Consider the following 19,672-nt stretch of genomic DNA (forward strand, 5'->3'; position numbering starts at 1 on the left):
CAGTTTTGGTGAACTGCATGAAGCATTTCTGCCAAACTCTTCTGTCTTGGAGCTGCAGTGCTGCTGCCTGTCTTGGTATGTCTTCTGCCACTCTCAGACCTGCTCAAACTTGTGCTCAGAGGTCCCCCCTCCCTGTGCGCCATGCCTTCATCCACAGTGGCCAGCCACCTCCTGGATTACAACACTGTTCCTTTCTCCTGCTCCAGACTCAGTGGCAGGACTCCGCTCACACCAACATTTCTAAACCTCAGCAATAAAGTATGGAATGTACGTAGGAGACATTTAGGTGATTTGTCTTGCTTTTTCAGTCAGGACAACAAAAGCGTTGATGTGATATTAGCAGTGAGCATTAGAAAACAGTTTTACAGAGCTAATGCACAACTGGCATCTAGAAAGTTTCAGCTGGACTGATGTTTTATATATGGCATCAGGAGAAATGTTTCTTCTCTACTCAAAGAGGGGCAGAGAGGCAATCTGGGGTGTAGAAGTGCAGTTGCTGGGGCAGTACTCGTGCATCCGGAGCAGCATGGATGGGACATCTGAATTATCCCATCCAAGTTCTTCATCAAACCTTTTATTCCCATGACATGTCAGGCCTGAGTACTACTAAATATGGATTGCACTGTAAGCCTCTGTGGTAGCGGTGAAAAGGCTGTTTTGATATGTCATCTTTAGTGTGACCTTCCATTCTTCTGAAAATGTAGTTACAGAACCATCTTCAGAAAAAGCCAAGAAAGTCTCTTTTCTGTGCTTGTCTTTTAAAATAAATGTCTATTACTGAAGCTAGAAAGATAGCATATTTCATTAGTAAGAAAATGAATGAGTATAAAATGTATTATTAACATCCCAGAATACTTCAATCTAGGAAAAGATCGTTTATTGTAGATATCTTTAGACATTCAAGTAATGTTCCCATCTTCTTAATGATGAATTAATTTCATTAAAACAGTCTAATGGAGTAGGGTAAATTTTCACTGCAGTGTCAAATCTTTCTCTGGTGCTTACCCTGGCCATAGCACCATTGAAAGCCAATCATTTCTTCCTCTCAATGCATGGCAGCTGCAAACAAAAACAACAGAATAATATGAGTGATATTTCTGTGTGATTTTTTTTTCTCAGCTAACATTATCACGTTCCAAGTTTTATGTAACTGCTGGGATGCTGAAAAAATAAAGGTGTGTAGGAAATAGCATTTAGCAGTCTAGATGCCAGTTTACAGCTTTGCATGCTAATGGGCATACAGTGACTGTAGCTGTTACAGCTACAGCAATATGCATTGAATAAATGGTGAGTTACCTCTGAGAACTTACACAGGTACTCACTGTAACACTACATCTGTATAATTTGAATTTTTAGTATGACAAAAAAATCTGAGCAGCAGTAAAGTAAAAGGACAGTCTCTAATAAATACCTCATGATACCTCCTCTGGTCAGCGTGGGATGTCTGATCTATTCGCCATCTCACTGTATCCTGTTTGTATTCAGCAAGTAAGGGAAGAAGTAAGCAAAATTATATTGACTGAAATACAGCATGCAGAAAATTTCTGTCCATGGGATTAAGTATACACTAAGTCCTTCGGAATCTGCTGAGGTGTATGTGCTGTCAGTTAACCACATAGGATCAAACAAATGCTCTTTGCTGTCATTTGAACCTTTCCTTCTCTCCACTGTTTTTTTGTTTGTTTTTTTTTTAAATTCTAGTATAAAAGTCTCCATTATTTGGCAGAAGATCACAGAATCATAGAATATCACAGGTTGGAAGGTACCCACAAGGATAAATCAAGTCCAGCACAGGACTACACAAAATTTAAACCCTATTTCTGACAGCATTGTTCAAATACTTGAATTTCAGTGGGTTTGGTGCTGTGACCACTGCCCTGGGGAGCCTGCTTAAGATGGTACACTGTTCTGCTTTCACTCCATATCCTGAAGAATTTCACAGGAATCAGTGTGAACATTCCACATCTCTCTCATTAATGCTGTCACATTATGCAGATTATTTTTCAAAAACCATTCAAAACAAGTATCAGTTTCCCCTGGGATTACTCCTTCCAGGTGGAGCACGTCCCACTTCAGGTAGGCCTGAATGTTTGCAAAGAGAAGTTGTTGCCCTGGAACATGAGTTTTTCTGAGGCTACTCCATGCTCTGTAATCAGCCACATCTGAAGTCTGACTCTTCTTTACTCCTCTCTCAAGAGGTGTCTTCCAACAAGTCTCTCACCAGCAGGTTCTATACCAGAATGCAAAGGCAGTCAGCCAGTACTTTGTACCTCCATAAGGAAATATATTCCTTTCTGTGAATCTCCAGGGTGCATTTGTAAATTATTCAGATCCTTCTTTTTCAGAGAAAATGATGTAGAAATTCTGTAGACTTTGGAGTTGATAGTCATTTTTGTCAGGATTTTTCTTGCATAGGGAACAGTAGGGTTCTAAATCCCCGACTTCCTCAAGGCTTTAAATCACCACGTCTGCATTTTCAGTCAACACTTGACTATTTCTGTATAGAAATGACAGGCATTACTTCCATGCATTCCATGTGTTTTTTCAGGGGTTTGGTTTGTTTGTTCGTTTGCTTCACAACTGTTTCATAAGAATTTTATGGCACTATTCAGGATGGGCAGCGTATACCAAAGAATCAGCATGAACAGGGACTATGCTCTGTGTTGTGTTTTATAGAAGCGTGTGAATGAAATAGGTATTTTATTTATGACCATAAATGTGCTCTTACCTATGACTGCATGTTACACATGCAACATGTATTGTTTCGTGACTGGCAGTATCATCACAGTAGTGAACAGCGCACTAGAAGCATAATTGAATTCTATGACTTTTCAATTTTTAACCTATAAGAAATTTTTGCTTGCAACTGCCATTTCATAAATGACAGATAATCTGCTCATCTTTTGTAGATCTTTACCTTTAGCAATGCACTGCAGCACTAAAGTAACCTCTTTTTTTTTCTTGTAAAAGGCCAATTTAAATCTAATTATCCAGTACTCTGCAGTCTCTAATAATACGACTGTGTTTATACCATTATGGTGGGAAGCTGCAGCATTACAAGAATAGAAGCTATCAGATGTTATCTCTCTGAGGGAGTGCGCATGTGCTCTTCAGAAGATTCCTTCCTGCAGACAGCTTTTTCTGAGAGGAGATGCTTCTTCAGCCTCTTCACACCTATTTAAAATATCAGGACAGTGTCATTGGTGTGTAAAGGTCAAAGGCTCTGTAGCAAGTCTCAAAGCATTTGTGCATGCCTCATTAGATGTAGTAACCTCTATCTGCACTAGGGCTCTGCTGAGGATTGTTCCTGGAGATCAGAGAAGTACAGTAGTTTGTTACTTTTTCCTTTTTTTTTTAATAAATGAAAGTGTAGCACTTCAAATTTATTCTCCTAATATATTTTCAAAATACAGCTCCAAAACTAGAAGCAAATAAATTACATTTGCCTTAATTTTTAATTAGCTGAAAGTCATCACTGCAAATTGTGTCTTCCGTTACAAAATAAAATAGTCGACTGCCAGGCCTGAAATAATTAACCAATATATTATAATTAAGCAATTTAATTTTGATTTAATTATGATATATCATACAACTTTTCTTCTGATGTAACTGACATTCACTGACAAAATGCTATAATATAAAACAGCATTAATGTTTACAGCTGATGGCTCTGCGTGTTTTGCTTCATAGTATTTGGCATTCATCAGAGCATATGGAAAAAGTCTCCTAGCCTGAAAGAGCTGGCACGTAATTCTGTACTACACAAATTATGCACTACATGTTTTTCCCAATAGTTATTGTGAGAGGCAAAGGGGGAATCTTCACAGCCATCAAGCTTGAGCCAAAGTTCATGGATATTAACTGGAATCTTTCCATCAGCTTTGGTCTGCTTTAGATAGCAAACTGCTCCCATGTTGTTACAGGCAAATAGATAAGACTGCATGTGTATGAAATATTTATGTAGCTATCTCACATACACATACTTTGTCAACATCAACATGATTTTATATTAGGCTAGAGACTGTGAGGACAAAGGCAGAAGCAATGGGCAGGCAGGGAATACTGCTTCATTCAGTGCTGCCCCAATACAATTGCTGCAAAATATCCATCAAATTGCTTCTTTAGAACAAAGCCAATCCTCTATTTAGTAAACACCTTTTTATTCAGATGATGTGTTAAAGGATGACTTCTGTTCCAGAATACACTTATGTGCAGACCCACTTATGTGCATTATGTGTAATGACTGGTGATTTCCATAGGTTTGTCTGCCTGCAGTTGAGCACGCATTGAATCTTCCTGAGGGCTTACACAAGAAAAGTTGAAGGACAAAAAGCCAATCCTCATTTGGATCTAGTGATTTGAGCACTCTCATTGTATCAGAAATGCTAAGTCACGGCTTGAAACAGTGACAGAGAGCCTGGTGGGAAGGCCGGGTCAACCCAGGGGAGCTCTGGTGTACGCAGTGCACCTCAGTGTCTGGAGAGAGTAGAGCCAAGATCCACTCCTTCCCAGAACTCATTTAAGGGCTGGCATTGGAGGCAAGGGTATCTTACTGGAGATGCTTGCCTAGTTGAGGCATTCCCAGGATAAGCAGATTCTTTCCTTTCTTTCAGCATCTACAGCTGCTTCATTTAGGGATATCCTCACTTGCTGCAGTGTAGCATTTTGCTACCCCACTGTTATTGCTGCGCTTTCCATCACATTATAGTGTTACACTTAGCAGCATCTATGAAAGTGGTCATGTAGGGCAGGAGAGTTCACAGTCTATCATGTTGCATGCAGTCAGATGCTCCTATGCCCCTTTAATTTTGATGTGTTGCCTTTTTTGCATGATGGTTGAATTTCTCAGCAGAAGGTCCAAGGCCAAGTTTCTTTTGGGACTGAGAGCAATTGTGCACTCAGAGCAATAATGAGTGTTTGTTATCTTTCAAATTCTTTCTCCCTCTGGTTTTCTGAAGAATAACAAAGCATGATTAGTCAGATTATTGCTATTTAGGAAGCACCAGAAATTCAGAACAATGTGTTCAATCCAATGTAAACATTTCAGCCAGTCTTCTGATAGTACTTAAGTTGCACTGTGTAATCACCTTCACCCCGCTGGCCCCAAATTCTTTGCTTCCTACCATAAGCTCAAGCAGAGGTTTTGTAAAATGCCCATTAAATGAAAAATATGGCAATGTGTTATGCTTGTGACAGCCTTTCAGATTCTTCAATATGGCTGCATTTAGATACCCCACAGATGTCATAGCTTCATGAATACACCAATGAGACATGTGAATAATTTAACAGAATATTGTCAGCAGCAAATGTCACACATAATAACTGGAAGGAAAATTGCCTTCAATAAATAAAGATAAAAATGGATGCAAATCAATTCTTGTTTAATACACAACTTGCTTAAGTATAAAACAATAGCTTATTACTTTGGCAGGGAGGTATGAAGTGTTTTTACTACATCCTTATCACTTCATTTGTTTGATATTGAAACTCTGGCTGTAATCTGCACTTCTGTAACTCTCCTAGGTAAGTAATTCTGTAAATCATTGTGAAATCTGCACATAGGGAGCACTAATTACCCTTTGTGCCTTTACTTTCAGAATTGAAGAGCAAAAGGTAAATCTGTGTGAGTTTTACAGGAATTCTGAGTTTTCAATTTCAGCAGTTCAGAATTCAATGTGATTGAAGATGAACACTAAGCACTAAAATGATTCTGGCTGAAATTAACCCTGCAAGAGACTTTTCTCTCTGTTCTAATAAATACTGTATGAAGAACATGAAGCAGTGCGTTGACACGGTCGTATTTACTCAGTAAGCTTGAGCACCAAGTGATATCCTGCCCATTTAGTTTTTGATTGATACGAGATCCTTTTTCATAACGTAAACATGTTCTCTGTTTGCTGTTGCTCTTGTTTTCATGATGTAAACATGTTCTTCTTTGTTTGTTTTTGTTTTTGTTTTTCCGACAGCAGCTTCCACAGGGGTTACAATGGTGAGTGAAAGTCATCACGAGGCCCTGGCAGCCCCGCCAGCGACCACAGTAGCAGCAGCTCCTCCAAGCAATGTCACCGAGCCAGCCGCTCCCGGAGGAGGGGGAGGAAAAGAAGATGCATTTTCTAAGTTAAAAGAGAAGTTCATGAATGAACTGAACAAAATTCCATGTAAGTAAAACTTGACTGATTAAAAGCTTCTGCTGGCAGATTAGATTTAACAGAAATGTCCTGATGTTTGTTTAGAGAATGTACTAAATGTTTTCAAGCTAAAATAATCAGAAGATACACTCAGTTTAGCGAGCTCCTCAGAATTAATTGTAGTGGAAAATATTGAGACAAACTCATATGGGATTTCGGTCTATTCTTGATGCGTCTGATCATTGTTGCAACTTTTACTAATAAATTACTGCTAGGTCATTAAAAATGGACAGGCTGGAGGACTTCATAGTAGTAATGGGAACAAGGAGCAAAAAGTATTTCCTAACACTAACACTTACGGTTTTGTGTTTATTACAAATGGTATGTGCATACTACCTGAAAGCCAAATTCAACCCTACTTCTTAAGTCTTGTCAAAAGGTACTGTGTACCTTTGGAGATTAGAAAATTTAGAAATGGAGGGGAAAAGAATGGCTTTCCAACAAGAGAGGAGACAGCTCTATGAAAATGTCATGCTTTGAGATCTGTCTCTCAGTAATTCTTTGAGATCTGTCATTGAACTTTGTTGGCATGAGTTCTTAGACCTGTGCTGATATTTTAAAAGTACCAATTCATATTTCCATCAAGTCAACAGGTTTCAAGTCATTAGTGTTCTTTCAGTCTTTGCTAGAAATTGTTGATTCAGAGTTGAGTCATTAGTTTGTATGTATTTGTTAGCTTTCTGCTGTTCATGATAATTAGTCTGCTTGAACCTGTGTGGTATATTTTAGTACACACATTAATGTGTGTTAAATATGCAACTTACTAAGCACTTTCTATATCATTTTATACAAGTTAGAATTTCTTTTTTTAACCAAATCATACAAGCAGATAATTTTGGCATTTTTTGATAAATGGAGGTTAAACTCTATGAGTGTCTGTGCTTCCATGGCAGGCAATACAGAGAAATTGAATCTCAAATAATTTTTACTTCAGAGTAATGTAAATGCAAAATATTTTCAAGTAGTTTTCATTTTTAGAACATTATCATTTGTGTAAGGAAATGCTGTATGAATGATAAAGACGGGAAACAAATCGGAATATTAATCTATTTTGTATTTTTTTTATCTCTGAGATGAATCTTGGCAATCTGGCAGATGCAGTTTTTGCAGAATTGATAACAAACAGCTTTGCTCTGTCGCTCAAAATTCTCACTTGCAGGAGTAGATGTGTTACAGTGGTAAGAAGTCCATATGTCATTAGTTTGGTAATCTGCACAATCCAGTGCAGACCATACTGAAATGAAATTGCTCGATGATATCATGGGAGAAACAAAACTGCTAGAATTAAAAAATAAGAGGGAAAAAGAAATGAGACACTGAGGGAGAAATGGTCAGCATTTGAGCCATACTCTTTTAATTTACAGCTCCCCATTCTATATAAACAAGGTGAATTACACTTTTATGTAGATATTTATTTTGTAAGCTCTGATCCCAGTATATGGACAACTGGAAATGTGCTAGGAAAATAGAGGAATTTTGAATGCACTGCTACCTACTTTTTTAAAATAACAATGAAGACAAATGGGAACTCATTTTGAGAATCTTTCCAAAGAAATCTTCTTTTCTTTTTTTCATGCAAAGAAATAACTTATGTGACTGAATTATTGTCAGAGGAAAGTATATTATGCCATAAGACAACTGTATGATGAAAAACATTTTAGTAATTATAAAATATGGTGCCTTCTGCTAAGAGTGCAAACAGAACGTGTTGCATCTTTCTTTCCTAATGTAGAGAAGTACTCTGAATGTAACGTTAAATTAAATGGGAATCTGCTTCTTTAGAGAACTATGGAGGTTGTTGGTAATCCTGCCATAGCTGAATTAATCCAAAATAGCTGCCTTTGTTTGATCATTCTTCCAGATAGTGGTAAATGACTAGCTTGATCATTTTCACCTTTAGTAATTGTATTAACTTCTATTAGTTTTCCCCACCTATTTGTGAGAATCTCCTACTTATTTTTTTGACAGAACAGTGTCTTAAAGTTTTCACCAGATCCTTCCTGAAACACAAGCCCAAAGTCTTTCAAACTTAACACTATCAACATATCTCCTATTGTCTCTTAGTTTTTATGCTTCTTCCTTTTTTCTTCAGTAATAACGTTGCTTCAGCAGTTGTTCCACACCGCTTGTTGGTACTAATGTCTTCTGGTTTTGAGATGACTACTTTTAATTCCTCAAAGACCAAAAAAGAAAAAAAAGAAAAGAAAAAAACTCTTTTATTTTAAATATAGTTTTTGTTTAAAGGAATAATTCAAGGAATAAATATGATCAAGGCTGTCTGTGCAACTTTTAATGAAAGTAGGTCACTCCGAAAGTAATGCCTCCTGTTTATTTCCATGGAAATTACCACAGATGTGAAAAGCACTATAACACTATTTGATAGAGCACGTTCTCAGCTACAAAACACTACTTCTCGACACAGTCACCACCATTAGCTTTGCATATTACCCAGCAATGAACAAGAACTTGCATGTCACGGTTATAAAAATCTGCACCACTGGACGTGACCCACTGTCACTGTTGCCACTGCTGAAACACAACATTTACTGCCTCACTGTGCTCACATCCACTCTTTGGTCGCCACAAACGTTCAGCAAGTGTCAAGGACTGTCAGTGGGTGCCATTTTTTCCACATGGAATAACTGTGCCACACCTTTGCTTCACGTGCACTTCCATGCCAGAATGCATTCTGTCAGACTGCCCCTCCGCTGCCATCTGTCACATAGCAACAAGACATAAAGAGTAGTGGCAGGAAAGTTCAGCCTCTACTGCCATACTATCATTCACCTCTGATATCATGGGCAAACATAATAAAATAGGAGGCATTACTTTCATAATGATACAAGCAGCTCTTGTATCTGTGGGAAGAGGGGACACCTCATTTTCCTATCAGAAGATTATAACATTTCCTTACCATTTTTTTCCTTTTATGTCAATAGGAAGTTTTTAATGAGGTGTTGTTAGCCAGTTACACAGCTGAAGAATTCATTGTGGTAGAAAAATGATCAGACCTTCCTTCTTTCAGCTGGTTGCAAATTTGTTTAGAGTCTCTCTTAGAGCAGAAAATAAATTTGTTCCAACAAGATCATTTTTGGAGGGTCTTTCTGTTTATTTCTTGCCATATGAGAGAGAAAAAATAGAAAAATGGTGTACCAGCCTTTTGGGGATAGTGTGGATATTTGGGTCTAAGAACACATCTGGCATGTGGAAGACTTTGGAGCAGTATTTTTTCTGGTAGATTCAGACTGGATACTTGAAATTGAGTCTGAGACTTAGTAGAGAAATGCGATGGTCTGCAATTGTCTGATATTTGCCAGTGGGAGACAACTATGGACCAGCATGGTTTTTATCTCATACTTTCTCATTAAAATCTTCCAAAGATTTTGTGTTCATCCTTAGATGACAGGGGAGTCTTTCAAAGCTTGCTGGTTACCTTGAGAGGATGTTTTTCCACTTCTTTTTTGTCTGTATGCAAGAGAGAAATAATTACATGTTTTAATTCTAGTTTTAGCCTTTGCCTAAGATGTTTGAAGATGAAAAATAATGATTTATTCGTGATTTAATGGATGTCTAATAAGATATAATATATATTGTGAAATATAAATATTGTGAAAAAGCTCACCTGCAATCAACTTACAGCCATGAAAAGCCCAGCTGTAGTAGGGTCTAATTTGTAGTCTTCTCTTTCTGGATTTCCATGGAAATTCTGTAATGTCAAGTCATGTTTCTATACACATACAAAAAAAAAAAAAAATCCAATAATGGTGATGACAAAAATAAAGGTACAACAAAGTATACCCAGCTGAATAAATAACTGTCCCTTCCATGTGGCTTGTAATAGGAGAGTCATCTTTCAAAAATAATGTTTTATAGAACACATAAATGTCACAAGTTAAGTAGGCTAGACATATTTATCTAACTAAAAATATCATGATTCCTTTTAAGATTCCATCTACAAAACTACAGTATAGGGGCTGTGCAATTTAAATGACACTGATGTTTCCTCCTGTGATATAAGCATCACCAAAGACTTATTTTATCAAAAAATATAAATTTCATAAAATGAGGAAATAGAAGTTCCAAGTAGAAGGAAGGGACCATTTGTATCAATATACATTTGATACAAGAACAGCGATGCAAATATGTAAACCCAGTTAAATTTTTGATTGATACAAGCAGAAATCCTAGCTTTGCATTTATTTCTTTCTCTTTAAAGAAATACATACATCACATTTTGTGGCAGGAGAAGGTAGGCTTCCAAAAACACACAAATCATACAAAATGGTGATTTCCTACCGTATATTTCACTCTGAATAAAGAGAGTGGGATCATTTTATTACAATGAGTCACACAGTTAAAGTGCAAGAATCCTGTAAGGTTACTGAGGCATAACTGTGAAGAATTTTGTTCTCCGTTATGTAAATCTCTGCATTTTGGTGAGTGGCTGATTTGCATAATCACAGTACAGTTGTTTTTGAACCGCACTGGGTATGAAAGTCACTCTATCTTCATTGATTCTTATATTTTTTATCCCAGTTTGCCTTTAATCAGCTGAATTCTTAGGCTGTTAATCAGAAAAAAGATACCATCTCAGCTTTTACATTTTTCATTTTAAACGTGCAATTCTGATGCCTTAAACAGGGGGGAAAACAAAGCAGCTAAAAAATAAGAAAGACATCAAGCATAAAGAGAGTTTCCAAAGAAAGGCTATGATGATGGTGAAGGCTATAGAGGGCATGAGGTAAGAGGAGCAGCTGGGATCCTTGGTTGGTTCAGCGCAGAGCAGAGGAGCTGAGGGGAGGCCTGATGGCGGCTGCAGCTCCTCACAGGGAGCGGAGGGGCAGCGCTGAGCTCTGCTCTGTGTGACAGTGACAGGGCCCGAGGGAACGGCATGGAGCTGTGTCAGGGGAGGGCAGCAGGGGGCTGGGGACAGGGTCTGCACCAGAGGGCGGTGGGCATGGCTTTAAGGTTCCAGGAGCATTTAGTCAGCTCTCTGAGAAATACAATTCAATTTTTGGTGGTCCTGTGTGGAGCCAGGAGTTGGACTTGGTGATCCTTATGGGCTTCTTCCAACTCAGGGTATTCTATCATTAGTGATTCTATGACAGTGGTACTTACATTTAAAAGCCTATATCATGTATATCAGCTTTTTCTTTCCTCCCCCTCTCTGCCCTTCCATCTGGGCCATTCTCTATGGACAACAGAAAAAATAACTGCCATATACTTAGAAAAAGTTAGTTCTGGGTTTTTCAAGATTACAGGAATGCAAAACAGCAACAGCTTTTGAGTGCATGCTTTAAATGTTAGAAACCATACGAAGATAAAACTTAATATTAATCAATGTTAATTTACTCAACAAGCATCTTTGTGAAATCAAAGCAATCTTGATGTACTTCCTAAAAATACATTCCTGGATGAACAGAAGACCTTGTTCTGCCAATGAGGTAAATAAAAGAGCAAAAACTCTACCAGTAAAATCCCAGCATGTGTCTGACTAATAATAACACTCTGTTCATGTTTCTGGTATAATCCTGAATAGCTGCAATATCTGAATGCCTTCAATGCAGGATACTATTATTACCTCTTTAATAGGAAGTTACCGTGTCCTACATAGTAATTGGATAAAAAGCTACATTTCTATACCAACCATATTCTGAAATATTTGGCTGGCTCGGAACTCCATTTGGCCTCAAAACCCCTAAATTTGATTTATTGTGCATAAGGGACTGATAGTCCCCCAGACTGGGAGCTTGAAGCGATGTGATGATTCAGGCTGAAAAATGGTGTTCTGTTCAGACTTGTCTCACACTCTGTTTGCAGCTGTGCAGGGAAAGGTTTGTTTACCTCTCGTTGGGTTTGTGAATAGCTCTCAAAACAAAATGGGACTGGAGGCTATAGAGGAAATTAATAAAAATGTTAAAATAACTGTAAGACTAAAGTCTTGGTTAATTCTAAATAATAGCTTTGTAAGCTAAAGTACAGACTTGTATGTATATTTAGGTTAACCAGCAAAATAAAATAATTCTTGATAAACGTGCTTATCCATTTAGCTTAAAGTTACTGCCTTCAGAATCATCCTCCATTTCTTTTTCCTACTGATCTCTGCTTTTTTGCCCATCATGATTGACCAGCTGCAGTTGCATCAAGAGTTCTTACTATCCTCTTTAAATGGCAACCAAATTAATTTCCTAGTTTCTCATTCCTGTTTCGCATCAAGATTCAAGGTGGAGATATACCACTGACTTTGTCTGTCATTAGAAAATTAATGGTTTTGTGCATGGAGTTTTCCTGAAAATTAATTTTTATGAAGCTCCTAGATTGATCATTTGAAGAAAATAAATTCAGGCTGTTCATTTCACTGCTTCTTGTAATAATTTCTCGAATGCAGGTGTCACTGACAGGAGAGGGCAGGTTTTTTTCCTAAGCTCATAGAAAAGAAGCAAAATGGTGCTAATAGGATGCTTTCTGATTTCAGACTTGGATTGAAAGAGGCAAATACCAAAATGAGACAGAAGTTCTCAGTAATAACTATTATTTGCATTTCCATAGCAAATAGTTATGATTTCCATACCAATGTGAGGCAGAGCCTAACATCTTCCCAGGAAAAAAAAAAATCAATGTAATAACAATTAAAGCAATAATATTAAAATATAAATAGTAAGTTCTTTTCTGCATAAATGTTCAACAAATATCAGTGAATGTTAGTGGGTGACAGTTTTTTCTGCATGGAGGAATTCAATGCCATACCTTTGCTTCATACACACCTCCGTGTCAGATGCCATTCTGTCAGACTGCCCCTCTGCTGCCATCAGTCACCCGGCAGCAAAATGTTATGGAATACTGGTCGGAAGGTGCAGCTTCTACCTCCAACCTCTGACGCTGTGGGTCATCAAAATAAAATAGGACTCAATGATCTCTAGAGGTCCCTTCCAACCCCTGCAATTCTGTGATTCTGTTATTTTTGAGCACCCCTTGTACATATATGTCTGTTTACACATGCATATGTGTACACACGTGGATATGTTGCTACAATACGCAGAGATCTCAGCTTAGGCGCAGTCTGACGTTGGCAAATTCTGCTTAGGTGTCTTGCCAAAGAGGACATGTCAGGAGAGTTTTCAGGGAGAATATAGAGAAGATTCTTTATCTTCAGACAAATCTAAGGAACAGTGCTAGAGAAATCTGGAAGGCATAAATTCAAGTCTTGTTTTATTCCTGTCATCAAATCATCAATAGTTGATCATGCCAAGGAAATACATGCACCTTTAAACTGGGGAAGGAACAAGGGAAATAATAAATAAAGATTAATTTTGGAACAGAGATCAGGTACAAGAAAGAGATATTACAGTACAAGAGTAGAAGAGAAAAATCTGTACTAGCAATTTAAGTGCAAATCTCAGATTACTTTGATTTTTCCATGAACCCCTCGGCCCCAGATTTTAGTGATTACATGACTACTTCAAAATTCTTCTTCATTAAAAAACTGTCTAGACCACCTAATGGTAGAGAGAAGCTTGAGAACACTGCCCACATGAATCCAGAAGGCACAAAAATCATGAGACGAGGAAAAAACAATTCAACTTTGTTATGTTAGAAATTAAAGATAGGAGAATACTATTTTTTACTCTTAGGGCCTGACATGTTTTGAATGCTTGAAATTAGGAGTCCTGGAAATACAGCTTTCAAATCAAGCTATTTAAATAGTTGCTGAGGGGGTGGAGAAGCAGAACTGAAGATCTGATGAAGCAGAACATGGATGAAAATCCCTGTGTGGAAGGAGCAGTGTGTGGTCTGAGATCCTGCTGCATTGCACTCTGTTGGTATCATAATGGTCAGTTCTGTCATGAGGGACACGAGCAGACTGCTGCAGTCTGACCTTTAGTACCAGCTCCATCCCCAGCACAGGGGGACCTGCTGCACACTAAACCCATGTGCAGCACCTTGAAGACGTACTGTCCTGTTTTCCTGAAAGGAAATGCTGCCTGTTAAACAGAAGAGTAATGGGTACATAACCTCGATGTCAAACAGAATTGTGCATTATTGATGACGTGTCTGAAACAGCATTTTCAGAAATTGCAGCTGGTTTTGAGTTGTGCAATCTGAAAGAAGGAGAAGCAAGTTCCCCTGTAAAATACATGATGCTGAGAGCATTCGGCAAAATATAAGAAAACAAAACCCCCCTTAGCTTTACAGATTAACTTTTATATCCATGGGGATGAAACTCATCTAAAACAGCAACTGAGGTGAGCACCTACCTTTGGTTTGCTGCCAAGTTTTAACAAGGGGTGCAGAATATCCCCAAGGGTCTCCTGTAGCCCATCACTGTGATTATTATTTTATATGTTACAAGGACTCCGAATCCTGTGATTTTATTGCACTATAGATATGTCAAGTTGTGCAGTGCCCTATAAATTGAGTAGAGAATTCAATTTACAAGCAGAAAACTGAACGTAGTTACTGGCTTCCTTACAGTACTGGGAATGTATCTTAAAGTTTCATTACTATGTGTGAGGAAAAGTGTGCAATAAAATTATGTTTACATACATAAAATAAACACAATACTTGCTAGTCTTTCTCTAACTTACCTGCAGATGAAGCGTCTACAGAAATTACCCACTATCTGTTATAATTCAGTTTGTAATTTTGTTCTGAAAATGCTCCATAATTGTTCATGGAACAATTGTTCTCCGCTTTAAATTGAGAATACATTTAAAGATTGCTTCTCAGCAGTGTACTTCATAAAAGGAAAAAAGCACTTGGGACTACGTTTAATAGATTTGCTTTAAAAATACATGGTATAAAAGGGCAATGAAAATACAGGAATTACTGTTAAGATTGATATTGCATCCTTAGCTCTGTGACTAGTGCCTAGGCATTATAGGAAGGTACGAGGTATTCTAGTGCATTTTATAGAAACCGTAAGTAGATAATGAAGCCTCTGTTATTTTGAAGCACTGTTGTAAATTGGCACAGATTAACAATAAAATGTCATCCTTTGTTGTTGTAGTTAATAATTCGGCTTTGTACTGGGTTTGCTGCTGAGAATTATCTGAACTAAAGTCTTCACTGAAGCATTATAAATATTTAACATCCCTACTTACTTTGGTTGATATGTGTTTTCTAAAGTAAACTTTTTTAAAGAGACAAAAATATCTTTACTGATGTATGAAGTGTTTAAGATAACAAGCCTGCATCACCAAGGTGGGTAAAATATTAAGCCACTGACCATCAGCAGGAATGCTGTGGGTGCATAGGGCATCCTTTCCTGCATTCTTTAAAGGTCCCTTCCAGTTCTGAGGATTCTGTGGTTCTGTAATTCTGTCATTCTTTTCATCTTTTTAGGCCTGCTTGTGTTTCAAGCAAAATCTTGAATTGAACTATATGAAATAATCTCTACCACTTCCAGAACACACGGACAGTTTGCACAAGCTGTGGAGATGGCCTCAAATCTTCAGGCGGCTCTTGGTATGGATAGACTTTTCTGTGACTCCAGAAAAGGAGCCTGTGCTGCTGAACTTGAGCAGCTGCCTCAGGAAGGCTGAGTTCCAGCTGGCAGCTGAGCCAGCCATCTGCCTACTCCTGTGCAGGTTTCTGAATCTGCCTCTAATCTTAATTATCAACTTCAGCAAGAGCTCCCTAATTTGCTCACAGCCCCTATATCATCTGGGGCATGTTTCAGTACTGTAGCTGGCACTGTCTCTCTACTGCAGTGAGAGCCGCCAAAATGAAAGACGAGGTTTGTTCTTTTGAATGGGAAAGGTATTTCAGCCCACATCTAAAAGGAGCCCCAGAAATGGTTGGGGTGAAGTTTCAAGAGACAGGCTCTGGGAGTCAGGTTCACACATTCAAGATAAATGCTTTAGTTCTCTTGAGAACAACTCAGCAACAGGAGGCCCAGCTTACCCAGAAGGAAGAACTGGAGGGAGATATACTTGAAACCATACTGCTCTGACAGACTTTGACATCCAGGAAGAGCCCTAGGCTTTTATTACAGGTGGATTCACCGCCTGAAAACTTACAGACCCGTTTTATCTCACTTTGAGAACATTAGGTTCACTCTCTTCTGTGGGTACTTAATCCATTGAAGAGCATGGAGTCTTGCAGGACCAGAGATCTGGCTGAAGGATAGTATATGCATTTTGCTGTGAAATAACACTGGGCATTTAAGGCTCCATACTCTTAAATAAGCATCCTGCCCTAAGCTAAACAGTCTGACCCCATGAATCCCGTGTCTGTTTTCTAGCTATTGCTGCAGAAAAGGCAGACCCAAGTTAGTTTTCCAGCTTGATCCCTTTCAGTCTCAGGAACAGCAGGAACTCAGATGTTATAGGCTACAGTCTAGTATTCTTCAGCTTTTGCTCTCAGCTCCCATCTTGTCAGTTTGAAGCACCTACACAAACCATTTGTTTGACATCATAGAGAAGAAATGGCAGTTCCTTGATGAGGAAGATAAAAGGAATATCCTAATGCTGGTGAGCTGCAAGTAGAACTGAAAGTCATTTCCACATAGGATGTTTTCACCCCCTAGAGCTGTGTCAGGTTCACCCCTCGTATGGCTGTTCTCAGCAAGCAGAAAACTTCCAGGACTAGGACAGGCATCAGATTTTTTTAAACTGAAAACAGTTTATTGAGAAGTAATACATTTTTTATCCACACAACAAAATTGATTTTAAAAATTATTCCTTTCTTTAAAAAATGTTATGGTCCCTCCTTGCCAGAATTCATTGAATTGTCTGTTTTCTTTCTGTTTTATTTCATTTGTAAATTTATAAATAATTTTCTCCTAGCCAGAACTCACTTGAAAAAGTTAGCACAAGCAATAGGCTTACTAATGCAATATTCAGAGTTGTGACTTCTTTAGGTTTCAAACCTTGCATTCCCTCGAAGGACATCTATTTTGTCATGGTTTCTCAGTATCCAATTTTCAGCAGATACATACTCTGAGCTGCAATATCAGGTCTTGGTCCAGAAGCCAGTTGTTTACTGCTATTATGCCATGGGTGCAGATTTACTTGCAGCATGGGCAAGGCAAGGAGGACAGAGGAAGATAAGGCAAGCTTACTATTCATAAATTTCAGTCTAGCGTAGCATTTTAGATTACAATTCTGTGATGGTAATCACTTCATATGAATCTGTTCCAGAATACCAATTTCTAAACCATCTTGCCTCTTGAAATATTTATTAATGGTTTTAAGTCCTAGGACAGCAAGGTGCCCAAGATGAAGGAAAACAGTACTGAGAGAGGAAGCGGGGTCAAGAACAGAGGGCAAAAAAGAAAGCTTAACATTATCTGAACTAAGGGCATAACAGCCATGATGATAAAGTAGCAATGAAAAAATGTCAAATATCTCTTTATTGGCTGCTATTCTGCAGTAGCCATGCATTTATCTAACTATGATTGTATGGTTCGAGAATACTTGCAGATACTGCTTTTTGATGTAAATATAGCTGTGTAGCAAGAGACAGAAGAGGGAAACTATTTACAAAAATTATTCTTCTATTCAGTTAGTGCATTAACTGAATTGTTTAAGCTGTGCAACATCCTTGATTTGCAACAGCTTGTTTTTGTTAAGCAACTTCTGACGATTGTGCTTTGATTCTGCATAGTACATGGGTCTGTCCCACATTACTACTGCCTCCCACTGCCACCTATGATAAGAAAACTAGGTATGATTTTATAACGATAATGACATGAAGCACTTTTATTCTGGTGAATTGAATATTTACCTGGTAATTCCTGGTAGGAACAAAAAGAACAGAAAATATATCCTCCGTAAAAACAAACAAGCCCCTCAGCTGAGTCAGTGTTAAGTAAAATAATTTGTGATACCAAATCCCTGATGGCATAGCAGCTAGCTGAACCCTGCAGTACAGGTAGAGTGCAAGCTGCTGAACATGTCTTTTCTCATTTTCAAGTCATTTTCTTGACTGACATACTCGCTCCTGTAAATAACAGAAAAGGTAACAGAAGTACATTCTCACTTGATGTAGTCTGCAAGTATAGTCTGGGTATGTAGGCTGAGCTGAGGTACTGAAATGATACACAGCAGACTGCAGAATTTCAAAGAGTTTTATTCAGTATTTACATATGTACCTTTAAACTACGAAACAGTCCACTGAATTAAATTTCTTACACGCAAATGGTGTAGTGGTATAGAGGATCAAGACTGTAAATACATTTCTAACATATGCTGCAGTTTACCTAATGAACTACTACATGTGTTTGTACTTTAAAATACATCAATTTTACTTCAGCTGTGTTTGTTTTAAAAGTTTTTAACTAGTGTAATTTTAGAGATGTCTACTACACATATGTACAGTGGTTGCAACAAATTTTGTATTTTCATTATATCAGCATAATTTGTTTTTTTCCCACTTCAGCTGCTTGCTGAGAGTTGTACCCCATTTTGTCGCATGGCTTATTACCACGACACACTTTTTCTTTATTGACAAAAAAAAAGACAGCATTTAGAAAAAGTTTAATTGATCAGTTGAGAACATTGGTGGGGGGGACTCTGAAATTTTGCATTGGAAACTGTTGGAAGGATGTAATTATCTCACTTGGGATTTGGGCCAACCTTGCAAACATCCAATTTCCACAGAAGTGATTGAGGTTCTTTCCATTTAGTTTAATGAGAGTTGGATAGGGCCATAAGGCATTACAATCCTTTTGGGAAAATCCCAGGGGATCTCTCATCTCCACAAAAGCTCAGAACACTGGTTTTATGCTTTCTCCAAAGCACAGCAGTTCACCAGTGTGTCTCACCACTGTTCCTCAGCATCACTGACTTGGGGAAAGCAGCCCACTATGGTGCTGCTTTCTATGTCTGAGAGGGGCCCAGGATTCTGGCAGATGATGTTGTTTAGCTTTCTTCTCGGTCTAAGTTATCCGTGAACTTCTCTGGGTTTCACTGAGCTCAGTTTCTCAGCTGTTCACTGAGAGTACTGGAATGTCTGTGGCAATAAGCAAGGAGTGGATTTGATGCTTCACTAAGTTTTTCCTCCCTTCAGAGTTGATGCTGAGAAGCATCTGAAAGTCAGCATCAGATTCAAAGGGTTCAAAACTCTTTGCAGTGGCTGAACCCCAGCCATTCATTCCTTGCAAAACAAAGTATAGGATTACTATGTATCATTCTCAGTTTTGGTATGCTGCTTTAGTCTTTTCTCCTTGTATCAGGAAATTGAAAACTATGAAATGCTAGGAACATACATTGGATCACAGTCATGCATGGTGAGATTGATCACTTAATAGATTAGCAAGACTGACAATGCCACTCTCTTTCAAAATTGGTTTTGTTTTAGTTTGCTTTTTAAGAGGTAAAGACAAGCTGTAATACACATACCTCAACACAGGACTGAAATAAGTGAAATACTGTTGTTAGCCTTATTGTTCAGTTCCCAAACTCAGTGAGCCTATTCCAGATGGTAAGGATGTTGAGTTATAGCAGTTTGTTACTCGTTAGGTATTGTCAAAATGATGGTTG

The 19,672-nt window shown here is 38.1% G+C and overlaps 1 protein-coding gene across 2 annotated transcripts in view; it reads left to right on the forward strand.

The window, feature by feature from the left end:
* Window positions 1-19,672, forward strand: part of SYT1 (synaptotagmin 1) — a 337,296-nt gene that overhangs the window by 209,351 nt on the left and 108,273 nt on the right. For both annotated transcript variants that reach the window (XM_090139151.1, XM_090139144.1), the window contains exon 4: window positions 5,967-6,158. In XM_090139151.1, coding sequence (XP_089995277.1) covers window positions 5,987-6,158 — 172 coding nt within the window. In that variant the 5' untranslated portion in view covers window positions 5,967-5,986. The remainder of the gene's footprint in view (window positions 1-5,966; window positions 6,159-19,672) is intronic.

Source organism: Phasianus colchicus, chromosome 1 (genome assembly GCF_987193195.1).
Source record: "Phasianus colchicus chromosome 1, bPhaCol1.hap1.1, whole genome shotgun sequence".
NCBI classification, from domain to species: Eukaryota; Metazoa; Chordata; class Aves; order Galliformes; family Phasianidae; genus Phasianus; species Phasianus colchicus.